Source organism: Ascaphus truei, chromosome 1 (genome assembly GCF_040206685.1).
Source record: "Ascaphus truei isolate aAscTru1 chromosome 1, aAscTru1.hap1, whole genome shotgun sequence".
Classification (NCBI taxonomy): domain Eukaryota; kingdom Metazoa; phylum Chordata; class Amphibia; order Anura; family Ascaphidae; genus Ascaphus; species Ascaphus truei.
In genome coordinates, this window is record NC_134483.1 from 173769618 (window position 1) to 173791042 (window position 21425).

A 21425-nucleotide genomic window follows, 5' to 3' on the forward strand; every position below is an offset into this window, starting at 1 on the left:
ATCAGAGTGGATAAAAACTTTGCCCAGGTTGAACCACCGGCGATCATTGATGCTTAACAAGACACAGGTGGTCACCCTAGTCTCAGGGACGAAGATTTGGTGAAGTGGAAAATGGAGCTTGAGCCAGGAGTCCTCTACAGTGGTAACGAAGCTAAGCATATCATGGAAAGACTGTGCTTGGAAAAAGTCCTCCATGAGGGACTAAAGTGTGCTGAATACAAGCACATACGGGAAGAGACACTGGTTATCTTCACCAGACACAAAACCTGTGTAACTGGTATCATCATCTACTACAACCACAACCACATATTGTGGACATGAACTGCTAGAAAGGTGGCAACCCTTGCTTGTTCATATCAGGAGTTGCAGATAGTGGACCAAAGTCGAACCCCAAATATACTGGGAGGAGTAAAAGACACCCGGAGATAGGGCACCAGTCCCAGCATGACTCGGGTTCACTCCCTTAAACAACTCTTGTTTCCAGTCACAGACACATCGAGAGAGAGAGAGAGAGAGAGAGAGAGAGAGAGAGAGAGAGAGAGAGAGAGAGAGAGAGAGAGAGAGAGAGAGAGAGAGAGAGAGAGAGAGAGAGAGAAGGAAGGAATGAAGGAATGGGCTTCAGCCATGGCTAGCTCAAGCTACCCACAAAAGGGAGGGGCATGTGACAGGGCCTTTCCCCGGTTTAAAAAGACAGCACACATAAATCCTGGAACCCTGGAATGAAATACATCTTTCTACTTGGAACCCTGGAAACAGGTTCTACCAGAGGGTTTGAGCAGGGTTTATTATTTGAGCACCTATATTAATTTATATTACACTTGCACGTATCACTATTGTATGTATTTAAGTTGTTAGCGCCTTATATTCACTTATTCACAAAGTAGCTAATAAGTCCATTAGGGAGCTGATTAATTGCAGCTAATACCCACCCTCCCCCCTCACATCCCTCACCCTGTCGGCAGTGTTGCAAGTCCCATTTGATACCTCACGAGCCCATATATTTCCTTATCTCTTCCCATATATTTCTCTCTATCTCACCTCTCACTCTACCCGTGTCCATCAATTACCCCACGCTCACTTAATTTCTGCCCCCCGCCGCACATGTATTTCTCTCCCCTGCGTCTCACTCCCTCTTTTCCTCACTCACCCCCTCTCTCCTTTCCCTCCATCCTTTCCCTCCACCAATTACCCCACGCTCACTCATTCCCTCCCCCCTCACATAATTCCCCCCACAAAATATATACCAAAAAACTTCCCACCCCCAAAAAATGGGCCCAATGCATCTAAAGAAGACCCCAATACCCCAATACATCTACTCTGCCGGCATGCATCTACTCTGCCGGGGCTCTCTGGACCAAGCTTACTTTCGGCGCGCTGACGTCAGAGAGCCCCGTCGCGCGCCGGCAGTGGAAGTTTGGCGGCGTGGGACAGAGAGAGGAAAGGTCCTGCAGGCAGCTGAGAGCCGGGGCCCAGCCGCAACCGGCAGCAGGGCGTGCCAGAGGTCAGAGGAAATTTGCAGCGCCGGCGGGGCCCCCACAGCCACTGGGCCTGGGACACCAGCCCCGGCTTTCCCTCTCTCTCGGTGGCCCTGCACAGCTCTATGGGAAACAATAGAATACATACAAAGTTTAAAGGAGCAGTTCCACTATTGGCACCCCTTTTCTTTTTACGTGTAGCGCTCTTTCCCCCACCCTATGGGAAATGTGGAGGCTACTGAGTATGTGGTGCTCTACCTGTGGCTCACAGGAGGCCTGAACCTCCATTGCTGGGAGCCCAGGATGTACCTGATCTGTCGGGTGGCAGCGCCTCCACCTGTGAGAGATCCCAACAGCACGGATAACCCCTTCACAGGATCCAATGCAATAAGATCACACACATGTATTTAATACGTTTACTGAACACAGGTACAACTACATATATCAGTAACCCACATACAATATAGGCCTCTCACAGCCATAGACCCACCGTGCCCTCCAACCTTAGTGTCCACCTCTGATGGGATTTCCCCAAAGAACCGAGGGGCCCCTGGGCACCCAACCTCCCTGGTGTCCACAAGAGCCAACCCACCCAATGTATGAGACAGCGCTGACCACAGTAACTGACAGTGTTATAGTTGGTGCACGTTGTGAGGTACCTGCCCACGTGCTCCAGCACCCGGATATGGCCGAAAAGCAAAAGGGATCCACTGATCCAGCGACATCGATGTCAGCGAAGCCTTTGCGTGGAGTGAACTCTGGTAGGAGGGTCTCACCTTTGATAGTCTATGATAGTGTAGTGGTGGTCCTGCCCCAGATCACAGTCCGCAAATCGCTGTGCGGCATCTTCAAATGGCACTATACACTAACTGTATACAGCTACAGGGGAAATGTCCCTAACTAGGGTTTCCCTGTAGCAGCTAAAATCTGATTAGGTGAGTGGGGCCTATCTTGGACCTAAAGGGTTAATCTGGCCTAGTCTGGATGCCACTAACACCCAGACCCTACCTTCCCTTTCTCTGTCCTGGCTCCAACTGTGAGTTCCTCTAACTGTCAGAACTCCACCTGTCATAATTGTAAATGCCATGCATCTCTCAGCCTTATTGGTTGCCTGGCAACATGTGGTCTGCAGCCCCTGAGTCTGCTGGGACTTGTAGCTCCCCTGCTGTGCTATACTCCTAATGACCGCTGCTTGCGCTTGCTACTGCGCATCCTCCCGCACTCTGCCCAGCCTCCCCTGCCTATGGAACGGTAAGGGGACAAACAAGGGACCATGGGGACCAAGACTACACATGTAAAGAAAGCAGACGGTCTCCGGAGCTGATCTGCATCAATTTCAGGTCTGTAGAAATGGTTCCTGAGATACATACTTGTAAACGTACAATAGCGTTGGTACTTTATGAAGGTTTAAATCCCCCATGGCACGTGGGACCATGACGAGTGACAGGGCATAACGCTGAATTTTTTGTGTATGGAACAATATAATCTTTGTTTTCTGGTTAAAAAAAAAAAGACTGGGGCATATGTATCGAGGCAAAAGTAGTTCCTTATTTATAGCCATTTAATCAGTGCTACTCTATAAAACACACCTATTTTATATTAACTTTCATACAATGTCACAGTAGCAATGGTTTGTGCTACCTTGACAGCTTCTGTGACCCAGGTAAAAGCTGTGCTAAATGCTGCTGCCAGAATCACTCTACTCTTTCCTAGATCTGTCTCAGCATCTCCCCTCATGAAATCCCTCTCCTGGCTTCCGATCAAATCCCGCATCTCACACTCCATTCTTCACTCACTTTTAAAGCTTTACACTCTTCTGCCCCTCCTTACATCTCAGCCCTAATTTCTCGTTATGCACCATCCAGACTCTTGCGTTCTTCTCAAGGAAGTCTTCTTTCTACCCCCTTTGTATCTAAAGCCCTCTCCCGCCTTAAACCTTTTACACTGACTGCCCCACACCTCTGGAATGCCCTTCCCCTCAGTACCCGACTAGCACCCTCTCTATCCACCTTTAAGACCCACCTTAAGACACACTTGCTTAAAGAAGTATATGAATAGCACTGTGGATATTCTGAACACATGATACATAAAGCTTGGCCCCCTGCAGACGCACTTACCAGAACTCCCTCCTACTGTCTCTGTACGTTCTCCCTACCTAACAATTAGACTGTAAGCTCCTCGGGGCAGGGACTCCTCTTCCTTAATGTTACTTTTATGTCTGAAGCACTTATTCCCATGACCTGTTATTTATATTATTTGTTAATTATTTGATTACCACGTGTATTACTACTGTGAAGCGCTATGTACATTAATGGCGCTATATCAATAAAGACATACAATACAATACAATATGTCCCGGTTTTGCCGGGACAGTCCCGTTTTTTTCGGTAAAGTCCCGGTTTTTCTCATTGGCCCCGATTTTTAATTGTGTTTGCGGTGCGCGGGGACGGCGGCGGCAGCGGAGGCAGTGAGGAGGAGGACGCGAGGATGCGGCAGCCCGGCCGGTGAGTATTTTCAGGTGCCAGGGGGTTGGGTTTCTTACTTGAATATGTCGGGCCGCTGGGGATTGGAGGAGGATGCCAGGGGCGGGGCTTCGGCTCTTCCCTGCTTTCCCCCCCACCTGGCCCCCACTTCCTCCACCCGAGCCCACTCACAGCCGCTCACGGCACTTCCTGTGCCTGCTGCTAGTGAGCGCGTTACACAGACTCTTCCCGCTCCTCTACTGGTGACTGCACAGTGTCCCCCCTTCTGCCCCGGGTCCCCGTGGCTGGCCGCCCGCCCGGGCTGATAGGTAGGTGCGGGGGTGCGTCTGCCAGGGGGGGAGGGGGTGCACCTTTGCATCCTGTCTGGTCCCTTCCCCTGTCTCCTTGGTGCGGGAGATGAGCGTGGGGGCGGGCAGTGGTGTGTGTGTATCAGTGGCTGTGTGTGTGTATCAGTGGCTGTGTGTGTGTGTGTGTGTATCAGTGGCTGTGTGTGTGTGTGTGTACATCAGTGGCTGTGTGTGTGTGTATCAGTGGCTTTGTGTGTGTATGTGTGTGTGTATCAGTGGCTGTGTGTGTGTATCAGTGGCTGTGTGTGTGTGTATCAGTATGTGTGTGTGTGTGTGTGTATCAGTGTGTGTGTGTGTGTATCAGTGTGTGTATCAGTGTGTGTGTGTGTGTGTGTGTGTGTGTGTGTGTGTGTGTGTGTGTGTGTGTGTGTGTGTGTGTGTGTGTGTGTGTGTGTGTGTATCAGTGGCTGTGCGTGTGTGTGTGTGTGTGTGTGTGTGTATCAGTGGCTGTGCGTGTGTGTGTGTGTGTGTGTGTGTGTGTGTTATCAGTGGCTGTGTGTGTATCTGGCTGTGTGTGTGTGTGTGTGTGTGGTCAGTGTCTGTATTGGTCTGTCTGTGTGAGTGTCTGTAGGTCAGTGGCTGTGTGCGTCTGTGCAGGTCAGAGAGAGAATGGGAGGGAGAGAATAGAGGCGATTGAGAGAATTGGGGGGAGAGAATGGGGGTGGGGAGGGAAGAGAGAGAATGGGGGGAGGGAAGGGAGAGAGAGAATGGGGGGAGGGAAGGGAGAGAGAGAATGGGGGGTGGGAAGGGAGAGAGAATGGGGGGAGGGTGAGAGAAAATGGGGGGGTAGAGAGAGAATGGGGGAGAGGGATGGCCATGGGGGGTCTGCCGGGGTTGGTGTCCCGGGCCCGGTGAGTCAGGGGGCCCACCCAAGTGTCAGTCTACGTGTCAGTCAACCACCCACCAACGTGTCAGTCAACCACCCTCTCACCCACTCTCTCTTTCTGCCACCCCCTCTCTCTCTCTCTCTCTCTCTCTCTCTCTCTTTCTGCCACCCACTCGCTCTCTCTCTCGCTCTCTCTCTTTCTGCCACCCACTCTCTCTCTCTCTCTGTGTCACTCTCTCTCTGTGTCACCCTCTCTCTCTCTCTCTGTGTCACCCTCTCTCTCTCTCTCTGTGTCACCCTCTCTCTCTCTCTCTCTCTCTCTCTCTCTCTCTCTCTGTCACTCTCTCTCTCTCTCGCTCTCTCTCTCTCTGTGTCACCCTCTCTCTGTGTCACCCTCTCTCTGTGTCACCCTCTCTCTGTGTTACCCTCTCTCTCTCTCTCTCTCTCTCTCTCTCTCTGTCTCTCTCTCTCTCTCTCTCTGTGTCACCCTCTCTCTCTCTCTGTGTGTCACTCTCTCTCTCTCCCTCCCTCTCCCTCCCTCTCCCTCCCTCTCCCTCCCTCTCCCTCTCTCTCTCTGTCTCCCTCTCTGTCTCCCCCTCTCCCTCTCCCTCCCTCTCTATCTCTCTCTCCCTCCTTCTCTGTCTCCCTCTCCCACCCTCTCCCACCCTCTGTCTCCCTCTCCCACCCTCTGTCTCCCTCTCCCTCCCTCTCTGTCTCCCTCCCTCTCTTCTTCCCTCCCTCTCTCCCTCACTCTCTCCCTCTCTGTCTCCCTCTCTGTCTCCCTCTCTCCCTCCCTCCCTCTCTGTCTCCCTCTCCCTACCTCTCTCTCCCTCTCTGTCTCCCTCTCCGTCCCTCTCTTCATCTCTCCCTCCCTGTCTCACTCCCTGTCTCCCTCTCCGTCTCATCTTAACTGCCATATACCTACACCGAAGTAACCTACCCTGCTTTCTTCCAGATTCTCAAGTTTCACGCGGGAGACATCGGAAGACAGGTAGGGAACACCTCCCCTCCAGCATAGTACCTTGAGGCACTGCGGATCAGGTAAGATCCCAGGCGGGATTTCTGCTTTAGAAATTGTGAATAGGGGCATCCTGACACTGGTTAATGGGTACAGAAGTCATTCACATCTGGATTTTTTTTGTTCGATTAGTGAGGTCATCCGACACACAAACACTCACACACACACACACACACACATAAATATGTTACAAGGACTAATGGTAGTAAAGTATAAGTGTAATACAATAAATAAACTGTTAATGTAAAAAAAAAAATTGTGTCCCGGTTTTTCATTTTCAAAATCTGGTCACCCTAGCTAAACGGCAAGCATAAGCTTATAGGGATCCATGTTACAATGGATAAGAAGCAAAAAGTTATTCAATGCGAGTGAGTATTTAATACCCAGAATCCCTGTCTGCTGCAGAATCATTGTATGATCTGTGATTATGGGGTCGAGCACGTTTTAGGAGTTGCCTAAAAATTGAATGTGCTCATAAGTGTTATTTATCATTGCTGTACGTTTTGCAACTTTTTTTACTCACCATAACTTACTTTTAGAACAGATTGAAGCTGAATTCTATTTACTCCAATGCATTGCTGACTGTCTGGCAGTGAATGGGGTTAATGGCAATTACAGGGTGTAATCTGGAACTAGTGGAGGTCATTGAACAAGGAAATTGAGTGGAAAATGTGTCACCAATATACTTTGTGGTGAGCACATTCAGAAGAGACATACAATTATACTACTGTATATAATGTATTACACTAAAGTAAATGAGGTGTGGCTCCATGTAACTTTTAGCCAGAGCTGGAAAGCACACTACCTAGATTGTGGCCTGCATTAACCAGAAGCAGAGATACACGGCAAAACCATAAGCATTTCTGCTGCAAGCACATCTAGGCACAGAATTCTGGGTTTAGGCAGGAAGTCTTAAGAAACGGTACGATGCCTGTATGTTTCCATTAAAATGTTATACACATGTATGCAACTGACACCCGTGCAAGTTCTATTCATGCTGAAAATAATGTGATATTATTTACAAGCGTACTGCTTTAGACATAGAGATCATAAGCATATCCCTAACACAATTATCAACCATTACATGGTTGGAAGTAAACCAGGTGCTAGTAAAAGCCACCCTTTTATGTGGTACTGGAAATACATACACACACAGTACTATATACAGTACTGTGAACAATATTGTAATGGACCTTTAGGTTAGAGTCGATGGCAGTTAAAGAGTTAAATCAATTTCTTAAGGTAGTTGCTATGGTAACATGTGTAAGAACTAAAGGTGTTGCCAAATTTGTAACAGTTACAGTATGTGTTGTCTTGGTAACCTTGGAAATCCCCAGAAACCCTCCAGGAACTTGTTATAAATAGTGCTGACCTTTGACCAGTCCAGTTCTTAGTCCAGTCCAGTTCTTAGTTTTTAGAACTAGTTGTTGCAGTTCCAGTTTTCAGGTGCTGTTAACCTTGGAGGGCTACCATGGCTAAGGGATTCGTCTGCATCCCTGCACCGGGACCTACAGTACCAGCTAGATGTCAGAACACGTTTACAGTAGATTCCCAAGATTTGTCCAAGTGCAGGGGAAAGTAAATTTCTGGTTAAGATGCCGGGCGACTCATGTAAATTGTGCCTTTCAGACTTACCACCGTTCCTACCATAAGTTTCACCCATGGCGTATCTAGTGTCCTGTAACCGTTGTGCAAGCGTGGAACCAACATTACCAACCCTAATGATGCCTCCGGTTGGGTCAGAAACATGTTTAATGCCTCTTCAATTAATTTATTTTTATTAAACGTGTTATACGCAAAGTTATGTTCACAGTGTGCAGTAGTGTGTGTTCATTACATTACATTACAGGACAGCCACAATTGTGGAACAAATGTAGTCTAATACTAATATAATTTAGCATCAGTTTTAAAATTGCCAAACCAAAATAGAAGATGGGATTTTGAGCACCAGTCTACGTAGAACTGTTCCTGGTGCCTAAGTATATCATAAGAAGAAAGAGCAGCACAAGACATGTCTTTCACAAACAATGTATTATTATATAAGTTAATTATACAGTTCGCATACAGTAGTCACAAGTCCAACATTTTAGACCACCTATGGAACTGTATCAGGAACTGCAATATTTATCATACATAATTAATATAGTGTTTTCAAAAAAATTATTGTAAAACTTATAATCAAAATATGATCTGCCTCTGAACTTCACAGAATAATATTTCATTGTACTAAAGAGATTATTTAGCGAATGCAAACATTTAATTAATCTAGGCTGACACCAATTAGTATATTTCATACTGTATACTGTACTAGAATACTGTATCTCCTACCTCTGTTCAGGACTTGTTTCAGTGCTCAGCTGTTTAGCAACCACGCCACCTTCAGGAAGCTGCTTAGATTGCACCCCAACTTCATGGAAATGTAGAGAATCAGCTGATGCTTTGGATAGCTTAGTATCACCCTCTTCTAGTTTACACATGTTAAAGCTTTCCTCAAGGTCTGTATAGTCATGATCCGTAACCTCAGTATGAAATCCATCTCGTGTCTCACAGAAAAATGTTTGAGATAAACTGTGTCCCAGGTCTTTATCAGAATCTCCTGTTTCCGCTCTGCTGAAGATCTCTTCAGGTGAGGTATCAGAGGCTTCATTCTGACTCAATATTATGCTCCAGCTGTGCTCTTGTTCAGAGATTTCTTCTGATTTCTTTTCACTACCCAGTCTTTTAGGAATAAAAGATGAACTTTTCTCTTCTAATTGAAGCGAATTCCACTCTAGTCCATGAGCAGCTTGCTTTTCAGTTTCATTTGTCATGGAGATTGACTGAAATGTATCCAGAGAGTTCACTGAATAGGCTTTATCAAACTCTATTTGTTGGGACACCACATTGGTGTCTGCTAATGGAAAACTGTTTTCTTTTGTTTCAGGGGCAGCCTCACAACAAGAACCACTTTCAAGTCTACTTTTAACTACTTCATCCACCGTAGAATTATTTGAATCCTCTTCCGTCTGCATCTTCATAGCGTCTCTTGTTGTGTCCATACAATCTGTACATATTTCAGTTATACTGTCATTACTCCAAAGTTGAATACACACTTCTTCAGTTTCTGAAAAGGAAAAAAATGAGAGCATACTGTACTGTACACTACAATTGGTTTAAGACAATAACAACAATACCCACATTCTAAGTATAATCTAAACACTATGGTCAATATTTACTAAGGTGGGTTGAGTTTAGCATGCCTTAACTCCCATTCATGTGCTAAAGCTTAGCACCCCTTATTGAATCTGGGCACATACTGTTTTTATATATATATATATATATATGTATATATATATATATATATATATATATATATATATATATATATATATATATATATACATACATATATATATATATATATATATATATATATATATATATATATATATATATATATATTATTCCCCAAAGTAGCTGTTTTCCTTATATTTCCCTTTCTCTTTTGTCTCAATAGAGTATTTTTGACATAACACATATCTAAGCAAAGTTCAGAGATCTGTGCCTAAGCTATAGTTTTAAATGCACTCTGTTAAATGTTTAATAAACAATATACTCTACTTCCCTAGTTGTGGGTTTCCTTTTCTTACCATTAGAAGCTCCAATGACTCCGCCTGCTGGTAAAATAGGATTATTCCACTGTACATCAACTGTGTATTTTGTTGCTTTATCCACATGCTTAATTTGAAACTCAGGTGCTGCAGTAACTTCGTCCTTTAGATAATCTGTATGTGTATCTCCTATCTGTACTGGCAAATGTTGTGTAAACAGGTCTTCATCTTCTCTGTTATCTGGTATGTAGGATAAATGTTCTAGCCAAATTTCGCTAGAGAATTCTGGCTTTAATGAAAGGCACTCTGCATTAATAGTTGTCACTGGAATAGATGATATGGACTCTCTTAAACATGAGTCCTGGATATCAATGGTGTTAACAGAGTCATCATTCTCATTTAAAGAAAATACTGCTTGCGTTGCATTAACCTGTGCAGTGTCTTCTTGGTTTTTATTATCAATTGAGTCTGGCTCCAAATCCTGCTCATTGTTGCTCAATGTACAACTTGCCTCAATATTGTTGACAGAAGGCTGCATAAGATTTTTATTGAAAGAAATGGATGTATAAGAATGTATGGTTTCCGGTGTTTTTATATTTACAGCATGTTGTTCCACTTCAGATTCATAAAGGTTCTCAATATGTTCATCAACTAACTTACAAACATTATGATACTTATGTGATTGCACATTTTGTATTAAAGCTTCATCGTGTTTACCTTCAACTGTATCGTGGGTTAATTCAACGCAGTTGGCTTCTAATTTCATATCAGGAACAGTATCTGTTTGTATAACAGGTACATACAGCCCTGTGTTTTGTCTGGTCCACGCAGGTAAATTCTGGACACATGCTTCACCAGTTTCATATTCTCTGCACAAGTCAGGGCTATTTGAGACCTGTGAGCTAGTGTCACAGCTATTTAACACATCAGGGTTGTCATATTCTGATGTTTTTTTAGTACACGGTTGTTTAGTTTCATTCCACAGATTCTGATCAACAGAATAAAATAGAGAACATTCCTGAGTACTGTCAGGCAAAATATCTGGAACATATTCAGTTATGGCGGAGCCCCCAAAGTGCTGAATATTGTTGCTTATGCCTCCTTGTTCCACTAGAGTTCTAGAAAAACCATTGGTGGACAAACCACTTGAATGGGAATTGCAAAGTTCCACATTTTTCTGCTTGCATGTTTGATCATACACCACTATGGTTCCACAATTTTCTGTTTCAGGTGTCATATCTATACACTGAAGTTCAGACAAGGGATTTGTTGGGATAGTTGTAGTTAATTGTGTAATGTCTGTTTGTACCTGTACCCCAGATTCGGTTTCATGCACATATTGATCGCCAAGTGCATGAGCATGTGGCTTTTCTAAATTCATTTTATAGTTGCAGATTCTTAAAGGAACATCGGATGCTGTGAGGCCTATTAGGTTATTCAGTGAACTTTCTACAGTAGACAAGTCTTTTTCATAAAAACACAGAGTAGACGATAGAGTTTTTTTGCTGGATGACGTTAACGTCACACTATTAACACATTCATTTTGCTTAGGTTCAATGGAAAGCGCATCATTTTTGCAGGCGTCATCGTGCAGGAGCATATTGTTATCTGAAACAAAACAAGCATCGTCTAATGATTGCTCTTCTTGTTCAGTATTCCACCAATCTAGAGTTTCAGCTGAATATTCCAAGGTGTTCATTTTTGACATGTCATCTTCTGCATTACCTCCTGAATGTGCCGGTCTTGTTTTTCTCTGGATTTCTCCACTATCTTCAGAATAGTTATCAGTTGCATACACATTTTCACCTTTTTGTGGCATGCTCACTAAGAAATTATTTGTATGTTGAAAATACTCCTTATGTAATATGTATGCCTGGCTTACATCTGGAACAGTATCTAAACATGTAATTGTCTCTTGGGGTGTTTGCTCAATTGAAGCCATCCCTGCATGATCACTTGCAGAACTATCACAGAGAAAACCAAATTGCATATTTGCATCTGCTTCTAAGCTGTCTTCATCTGTACCTGGAGTTGTTGAACTAGATTGAGGATCATTAAATAATATAGGTCCTGCAGTTTCCAATGTAATAATTTCTTGTTGGAAACTGTTCTTGGCTTTTCCATCTGAGGAGTGTGAATTTTCTGAAGCTTCATTTATTTCAGGACTACTCAATGATGACTCTGAGTCCTCACATATCTGAGTATTCCAAACATCAAAGTTCATTGGGACTTTATTCATGGTTTTGAGTAGGATCTTGTCTTTATGAATGCCACTGCTACAGCTGACAACCTCGGGCTGAGTGACTCTACAATGTATTTCATTGTTTTTAGACACTGGCCAATCATCTACCTTATTTGTGCATGGACTGCTATCATGTGAGTTTACCTGTAATGTGCCCCAGCTGTCATCTAACTCAGAACACGTTGCACTTGAATGTGAAGAGCTACTCAAAAAGTTTTCTTCACTACATATGTTGTTTTTAAATTCTTCTTCAGCATATATATTTGAAACACCTGAGCTTAAATCAGAATCTGTTTCAGCAGAATCAAAATTGCAATGTATTTTATTATTCCAAATATCATAATTGGTATCATCTTGTTGTAACGTAATGCCTTGCACGCCACAACTTGTGGAATCTAAATATTTTTTAGAAGCTGCTTCACTAAATAAAACATTCTCTTCAATTTCAATTTTCCTATTAAGAGGTTGACTTTCCATCGCAATAGGGTTTTCAAGCGTATGTTTTTTATATGTGTTGTTAATCTGAGGATTTATTGAATTAGACTTTCTAGTAAAACTCTCACTGCCTACATTGTTAGCCATAACAACTTTTCCTGGAGCATTTACAGATGATGCCTGAGCTTCACCATTGAAAGGTACACTGTAGTCATCTTGGTTTCCCATTACCTCTGAAGTACAAGATGTATTTAATTGATTCCAGCTTCCTAAACTACAGGCATCAGAGCTTTCTAAATCCTCAGGAGTTTCTGAAGAAGAATCTGTGTCCTCCTCTACATCTGCTACCCAAGTCACTTGATTTTCAGGTCTAACGCTAATTTCACCTGTTTTTGGATTGATGTCCTGATTTTTACCGACATTTTCCATCGTTTTTAGGATACATACATGTGTCACTTTGTCCATCAAATCAGCAGACTGATATTTGCTGCATAGTACATTTGTCAACTTTGAACTGTCACTTAAAATATCTGTGTTGACATCGTCACCGCCAGCTACTGCCATTGCAGACCCTTCATGACTTTTCCAAAGAACATATTCTGTTAATTGGCTTGAAGGAGAAGGGTTCATAGTATATTCAGCTATTATATTGTGACCTTCCTGATGCAAGATGCTACATGAATTGGAGTCGTTTATTGCAAGAGGTGATTTTGCATTTAAACCTTCATCAACTTTTTGAAACCCTTCGGCAGAATCATAATTTTTCCCATTGAAATCTTCCGAAACATATGAAATAGCAACTGCATGTTCATTTTTTTCATCATGGAAACCTTCATTATGTAGCTCTGGATTTTCACCTTCAACATCATTGTGGATGAGTTCATTGTGCATAATATGTTTCTGATTGCTCGTTGCATCAGTCAGTTCAGTGTTTCCAAACCAAGAAGCACTGGAATACATGAAGCCTTGTGGGTCTGTTTTCTGTGAAATAACGGCATCATTCTTTACAAGTGATCGACAATAATTAGTTCCTGACTGGCTAAGCCCATTAGCTGGTAATGTATGACCACCAATATTTCCAGATTTTGAAAGGTTTTCATTAAATATCTGGTCTTTATTATGCCACATATTTAGGTCATCTGCCACATCATCTGCCACATCATTAAGGTAACAATCACCTTGCTCAAGCTTTTTTTGGTCATCTAAATTGTTTTCAAGTTCTTTGAGATCACCCTCAAAAGTAGGAGATACATTTGAATCTGATGTTGAGTAATTGGTGTCAGGTGGAGAAATAATCCAATCTTTGCCTGTGTTAGGTGTATTGAAGTCCAGACATGTATACGACAAGAAAGGATCGTCCCAGGTGATCTGGGGGTCAACACAATGTTTGCCTGCATTTTCTTCATACAAGTCCCAGGCACAAAGATTTCCTCCTGTATGTCTTGAATCATCTTTTTGATCTGTTGATGGATTTAACACTGTCAGTCTTGAATTTGTCCCCGGGTTCTGAATACCACTGTGTTTCAGAGCGTACGGGTTTTCTTTAAAAGGCTCTTCACCTACTGTGTTATCCATCTCTTCATCAGGAGTATCTCCTGAAGAATGCTCAGCATCTACGTCACCTCCTTTGCTGGCCTCTGCAAAACATTTGCTATTGTTGTCATCATCAAACATACACGAAAAATCAATTGTTTCTTTGGCGCATTGTCCAAATTTATCTGAAGAGCTACACCATGGGTCCGATGTCACAGGCAGTGGTTTGTTGGATTTCCACAAATCAGAAAATGTTTTATTTACCTGTGCTGTATTTATATTAGGAGCTTCCCATCTATTTGCTTCATGAGAATCTAGACGTGCTACTTGAAATGTGGAAGCTGAATGTTTACGTTCAGAATTATCCTGCACTGATGGGCTTGTCTTTTGACCCTTCCAAGAGTCAGGGCTTTGAAACACAGATTCTTGCTCACTTGAGCTCCACGTGTCAGCATTTAGCAAAGCATCATGTGTTGAATTAAGTTCCCCTCCATTCCACCAATGTGCATATCTACCCTGAGACTGAGATATGTCTGCAGCCCCAATTTCATTTATTTTTTCTATCACAGCTTGTGGAAAAAACGCTGGAGGTCCATTATCTAATGGAGAACTTTCCACCAAGCTATTCATAGGTGTCGGAGGAATTTTCACTTCTGCATTTTCTATTTCAGAAGATAAAGGAGAATCATATTCAACAATGTCACTTAAACTTGGATTTTTTTCAGAGTAGTCCTCATCGTTATTTCGATTAGGCATAAAGTCATCATCAAACTCTACTATGCTGATATTTGCCGCTTTGGCAGTCAGTAAATCAGTTGAACAATTAGCCATAATATCCCTATATATTTGCTGTTCATTATGGTCTTTCTCAGCAGTTAGCAGCTGCCCTTCTGATGAATCACTCTGAAAGAAAAAGTCATCGGCCATAGAATAATCCGCAGAATGAGAAGAAGATTCAGAGTGAACGTTTGGTGCTAGCTCAAATTTAAAGAGATCAAAATTGTCACTGTTATTTCTGGATGGTGGTGTTTCTTCCTCAGCTATAACACCTTCTGGGATGGGACTGTAAGAATCAATACCTGGAAGGAAACTGTGATGTGACCCAGCAGCTTCCCCAACTGGGCTGTCATCACTGAGAAAAACGGAGCTTTCCTTAGAAGATCGACTGCTTCTTATTGTAGCCAATCCACTGTCTGGACTCACAAGATCCACATTGCCGTCAACTTGGGCTTGAGCTGATCCATTTATACCTTGTTGGTTATCCACAAAATTCACAGGGTTTGGTTGTGGTTCTAAGTCAGAACCATACAACTCCATGATGCCAGATGATCCCTGCGACAAAGGGGCGCTGCCAGCAACAGCTTCAGTAGATGAAGTCCTGCTATTTGGAACCATCCATATTCGTCTCCTGTTAACAGCTTCTTTAATAATTACAGCCACTTGTTCACAAGTGGCTAAAGCGTTTTCTTGGTTATAAACAAGGAACTGTTCACATCCATAATCTGAAGGCTCTAGATCGAGGAAAGGATTCTGACATTCTTCTAGTTCACAACAAATCTGTTAAAATATAAATAACCAGGATTTAATATTATGCATTTGTGATATGACCACAATTTTTTGAAAACGTATATATCTAACTAATAATACTGTATGTAATCACTGTAATTAGTAGTACCACACACTTGAGATAGGTTGGCATATAGGTAGGCTTTCTTAGGGCTATCACAAACCGATATCACAACCCATTTATTGATTAGGGAGGCACCTAAAAAATCTGAATAACTGTCTGATGCAGCCTACAGAATACTCTCCTTATTAACACTAGTTGGAACACAGGTTTGTCGGGAAGGCAGGTTTTTAATAGGGGATCTCGTTGGAGGATACTCCAATACTTATTAAATGTTTTAGATATGACTGGGGCCAACCCACTATACTGAGTGATGAAAAAGGGAAATTGTTGTTCTGTCCCTTGCCCTGATGTTGTGGCTTTTCTAGTTATTAGAGTGGCCCTGTCAATTTTGCTGACCTCTGTAATGGCTGAATCTAACTCACTATTTCTGTACTCTCTATCTAAGAATTTTTCTTTGAGATCCTTAACCTGTTGCTGGTAAACTGAATCTTCCGAACAATTTCTCTTGATTCGTAGTGCTTGGCCCTTCGGGATATTCTGAAGCCACCTTGGATGATGGTGGCTTGATGCCAATAAATACGTATTGGCATCAACCTCTTTATGGTATGTTTTGGTGTGGATAGTGTTATCAACTATATAAAGGGTGAGGTCAAGAAAATTAATAGTGGACTTATGATGATTAAATGTAAACCTTAAGTTCCATGTGTTGGTATTTAGATATTCCTGGAACTTTCCCAGTTCATCTGATGACCCCCTCCAGACACACAGCACATCGTCAATATATCGTCAATATATCTTTTCCAGAGCACCAGGTTTGCACTGAAGGGGTTAGAGGACCATATTTAATAAGTATTGGAGTATCCTCCAACGAGATCCCCTATTAAAAACCTGCCTTCCCGACAAACCCAAGATTGTATATAGAAGGGCTAGGAATCTAAAGTCCTCTCTAGCTCCGAGCTGTCCTATTGACAGTCTCAGGGACCGCCATGTCACTTGGCTGAATGGCCTTAAGGGATATTATGTATGTCAAAATTGTATTGGTTGTAAGTACAGTGTAAAAACCAAAATGTTCAAATCCAGTGTCACTAAAAAGGAATTTGAAATTGAGACATTCATAAATTGCAAAACCAACTTTTGTGTATACCTCCTGCAATGCCCATGTGGGTTGCAATATGTGGGGCGCACTGGTAGGCCCCTCAAGCGACGGTTCGCTGAACACGTATATAACATCAAGAGGGGCCTAAAGACCCATAGTGTCTCAAATCATTTCAAAATTAAACATAACCAGGACCCACAGGGGTTAATCTGCATGGGCATTGACAATCCAAAGGGTACTTGGCGTGGGGGGGACAGATTAAATCTTGTTTCTAGAAAGGAAAGTTACTGGATATATACACTTAGAACTCTGTCTCCCCTAGGTTTAAATATTGATTTCGATTTGGCAGCTTTTTTAAAAGATACGTAGAATGTTTATTCTTAATTAATTTCTATCAGTTCTAATTTTAAGTTCCATCAATTATTTTATTTCCAGTTGATTTTCATCTTAAGGTGAGAATAGTATATGCATTGTTAAACAGGATGTAATAATATACATGTTTGTGTTTCAATAACATCCACAATGTAATTTATACTGTTGTGCTATACTGATGTATGTTGAACAGGCATATAACAATATATATGTTTGTGTTTCAATCAATAGTATCCACCATGTAATCATGCAAGTAATATATTTTAATTGGATGTAGTAAAGGTTTGCATGATTAGCATGCTCACCATAATGCAATTGATCCCAGCAGCCACCTAGATCCCAATTGCTGCTAATTGCCCAACTCCAGCTCACATTGAAATCAAGTCCAGGACCTCCCATTTGTGGGTGGACTCTCTTGATATGCAATGGTATATAACACAGCTCCCACTAGGCTCCCCCATCCCCTGAGGAAGTGACGCAGAGTCACGAAATGCGTAGGGAGGAGGAGCCAAGTGTTTGAGCCAGTCCAGCCACCATAGTCGTGCCGATGCTGTGAGAGCGTACCTGCACCGCCCTGCCACTGACGTCATCGGCTAGGAGTTTCAGAGAACGCCATTCAGGAAGGCTCCCTAGTGTGCATCAGGCTGCAGACAAGTGGCGGACGGCATCCGTGAGTCATATCGTCATCCCCCATTTACTGTAAGTGTGGGTGATTTGTGTTTTAAAGTTTTTTAATAAAGTGTAAACGTATTACACCATTGTGTCAATCCTCTGTTCCTGCATGACATGCCTGACTTACGTCCCCTGTGAGTGCTGGTCGCTGCATGGAATAAGAGATCACTGCTGCCGGTCACGTGGGATCCGTGAAACACTGAGACAGAGCAGAGACACAGTTACAGATTCTCTCCCTTGAACGCACAAGATATTATCTTGTAAGTAGGGTTTCTTTGTCCGTTGGTTCAGAGTGGGGTCAGGAGTAGTGGCATACTGCGCAATTGGTGTGTACCTCTTATGTTTCCCCAGAATCACTGCGGACATCGTTAAAGGGAATTATCAACTCCCTGGGACTCTGTGAAAATATCCTGTACCATCCATCTGAGAATTTTTCATCCAGGACTTTCCATTTGGATCACGGTATCTGGGACATTTGTAGCGCCGGGACTTTTATTTTGTATTTGTATTTATTTCACAGGTTGGGAAGATCTGTTTATTAGTTTCTCTGGCAGCTTGTACACCACTTAGAAGTGGTTTTCACTCACATTGAGTGATCACGTTCACATCACCAATTCATTGCCATTTTTCACACTATTGTGAGTTAATTGCACATTGTAGATTAGCGCTTGTTAAGGGTATTATTGTTGTTTGTATTGTGTGTGTAGTTGGAACACAGTTGGTCTCCTACTTCGAATAGAGCCCAAGAGAGGTAGACTGTTTCAGGCAAACATTCCTTCAGTTTGCTGGGACCATGTATTAAATCTAAACTACTGTAACTACATTGCAATTGTTTTGAATGTTGAAAACAATGTCCTCTTCATACTAACTTACCAAATTGGCAAAGGATACTAAACAATGCACTTACACTTATTCTACTGTATACGTATTTTTATATATATATATATATATATATATATATATATATATATATATATATATATATGCAAATATAACTGTATGCTCATCTGCATGTCTTAGGCAGGTCTGCAACCCCGCCTTTCCCCATTATCACCCAGCATACAGCACTTCCACTGGAGCAAGGGATTCTGGGAAATGACATGCAAATGAGCACACAGTGTCACTTTTTGCCTCAATAACCATTTTTAACATGGTTCCCTATAGGCTTAAGCTTGCTGCATGGTCACAGCTTTGAGCACAGCCAGGGTTAAGGTGCATACCCAGAAAACCACCCACAGACAGCTGTTTCGATATATATATATATATATATATATATATATATATATATGTAGGTCTCCACTTTTTGGAACACAGAAAAGCCATTATTAAAGGACTTCAAACTAGTGTGTTCCAAAACATTTTTATTCCAACCATCTGAACAATGCTTCCACCCTTAAAATGATGGGACTAGAGCATATTTCCCTCCCAGCTCTGGGGGAAGATAGATTCAAACATTTATGTGGACGTGAATCCTATTGGATCTTTAAATTAAACACTATTGTACCAAATGGACTTAACGAACATTTGGATACCAGTACAATAGTCTAATTGAAGAGGGCTTTTATATTATTGGTCCCCATCTATACTGTATGTATTGTTAATCACAACTGCGTTTTATTTAATATGCATTTGACTAGTATATGGTTTCATTTATTCATTCTCTCTGGGTTAAATATGATTCAGAAGTTTTTTTACAGTAGCTTTTGGACTATATTATTTAATCAACATCCAATGGGGAGATTATTGTGTCTGCCATCCTACTTCCCTTCCTTGGAGAACAATATATTACTTACACTACACTATCCAATGTAATATATTTTCATAACTGGTTACAAATTTAATCCACTTTAATGACATATTTTATAAATTCATCTATTTTTTTTTAGTAGCATTACTGGTCACCTATTCTGTTTATAGGAAAATTGGTCATTTTATTTGTGGCTGATACTTCAATTTAAATAGTTCATCATCATATTTGTGAGTTCATTATTTTTCTTTTCTTTGTCTCTCTCTCTCTCTCTCTCTTTTGTTGCCATTTTATTTTATTCTAATTTATTTTATATTAATGTGGTCCATTTTTTGTTCAATAGTCACCATTTGAGTAAATACTTACTCTATATTTATGGGCTCTTTCATATAGAGCCACATTTAGCCTTAGTTTTAAACATTGTACCCACCACTTGTAAGTGGTCGCATAATACATGTCCCGTTACAATGGTGCACATAGAAAGCTCAATGTGTAGCTAATCAGTCTTGGTATATACTTTTCATTGAACATGGATTATCTATCCAAATTGTCTGTATAATTTTGACATGTGCTCATTTTATTAAGATTGTATATATTTGTTCAATTAAAGTTGTTTTTTTTTTTTATTCATTTTTAAAATGTAATATATGGTATATGCCACTCTCAGTAATTGAGAAGTGCAGTGGTTGTTTGCAATGCAGAGAATTGATTCACACACACACACACACACACACACACACACACACACACACACACACACACACACACACACACACACACACACACACACACACACACACACACACACACATATATTTATTTTTTCTATGTATTTTATCATTTTACAATTCAATTGAACAAACAAACCTTTTAAATCAATTAATTTTTTTTATGGGACACCCGTGTTGAAGTCAAAGTTCTGACGAAACGCGTAGGGTTAATCCAGTACCCTTACCTGAGAGGTGAGATCCCAGACCACAGGGCACTTTACTTTGAGCTACATAAGGTCGGCTGTTAAAACCAGAAGATCACTGTGTGACATCTATCAGCTGTTACCATTGATATTCGGAAGAGGGTGTAATCAGCGCCCATTGCAGATACAAGTTTTTAACCATTAACCCGCTGGGATGATGCGGGTAAGTGTGGGGATACTCCGGATGGAGAATTGTGGTGAGTTACTGCTTATTATTGTGCCATCTGGCTATAGGTCCAGAGAAATAAACTGGCTGGCGTGGGAACACCACAGAACTCTTACACCACCTTTGAATCACTGAATGTTATCCATTACTACTCATGGAAAAACTGCAGCACTTTTAAACCTGCCACTCCCTTTGAAACGCTGCTAAGCGAGCAGATTATTACTTTGGATCATTAAGACAGCATTGGACCTAAGAGGCTATAATATCAACTACATACAGTATTAAGGAACTTTGTATTGTTTGCCTCCAATTGAGGGGTAACTATCTTTGGACATATTATCCATTGGACACATTCTTCCTATTGCAGTCTAATACAGGGTGATCTCTCTGCTCTCTTGTATTGCAGGACTGACATACAGTATTGTGGGTTTTATATTTTCTTGTGTAATAGCATCATTTGGAGTTGGGTATCAGGGATGTTATTTTATATGCTCACTAATGTGCACATTCTAGCCCTGTGAATTTGTAATATTGTATTTTCTCAATATATTTGAGTATCTGGAGCAAGCCTCTCTCTCTCTCTCTGTCTCTCTCTCTCTCGCAGGGGTTTCCGGAGCTGAACCCCGTTATTTTTGGCTCCAGGGCCTCCCTGTTTCTGGAGATACTTACCTCTGAAGTAGGTACCGGTAGCTGCTCCGGCTGAGCAAGCAGGGCTTTAAACTTTAAAGCTCCCGTGTCACATGGGCCAATTGGAAGCCACACCGATAATGTCACTGCTTGCTATTGTTCATCAGGGCGCAACATTTTTTATAAGCGGACA

The 21425-nt window shown here is 42.0% G+C and overlaps 1 protein-coding gene across 17 annotated transcripts in view; it reads right to left on the reverse strand.

Annotated features, from left to right (window-relative positions):
* PRUNE2 (prune homolog 2 with BCH domain) overlaps positions 1-21425 on the reverse strand; it is a 266033-nt gene that overhangs the window by 119191 nt on the left and 125417 nt on the right. For 15 of the 17 annotated variants that reach the window (XR_012801231.1, XR_012801230.1, XR_012801229.1 and 12 more), the window contains 2 exons: positions 9779-15506; positions 8478-9252 (listed from right to left, as the gene is read on the reverse strand). Coding sequence is in view for 12 of the 17 variants with exons in the window: in XM_075598671.1 (XP_075454786.1) it covers positions 8478-9252; positions 9779-15506 (6503 nt within the window). In the remaining 5 variants the exon portion in view is untranslated. The remainder of the gene's footprint in view (positions 1-8477; positions 9253-9778; positions 15507-21425) is intronic. The other 2 variants (XM_075598687.1, XM_075598704.1) reach the window with 2 other exon arrangements.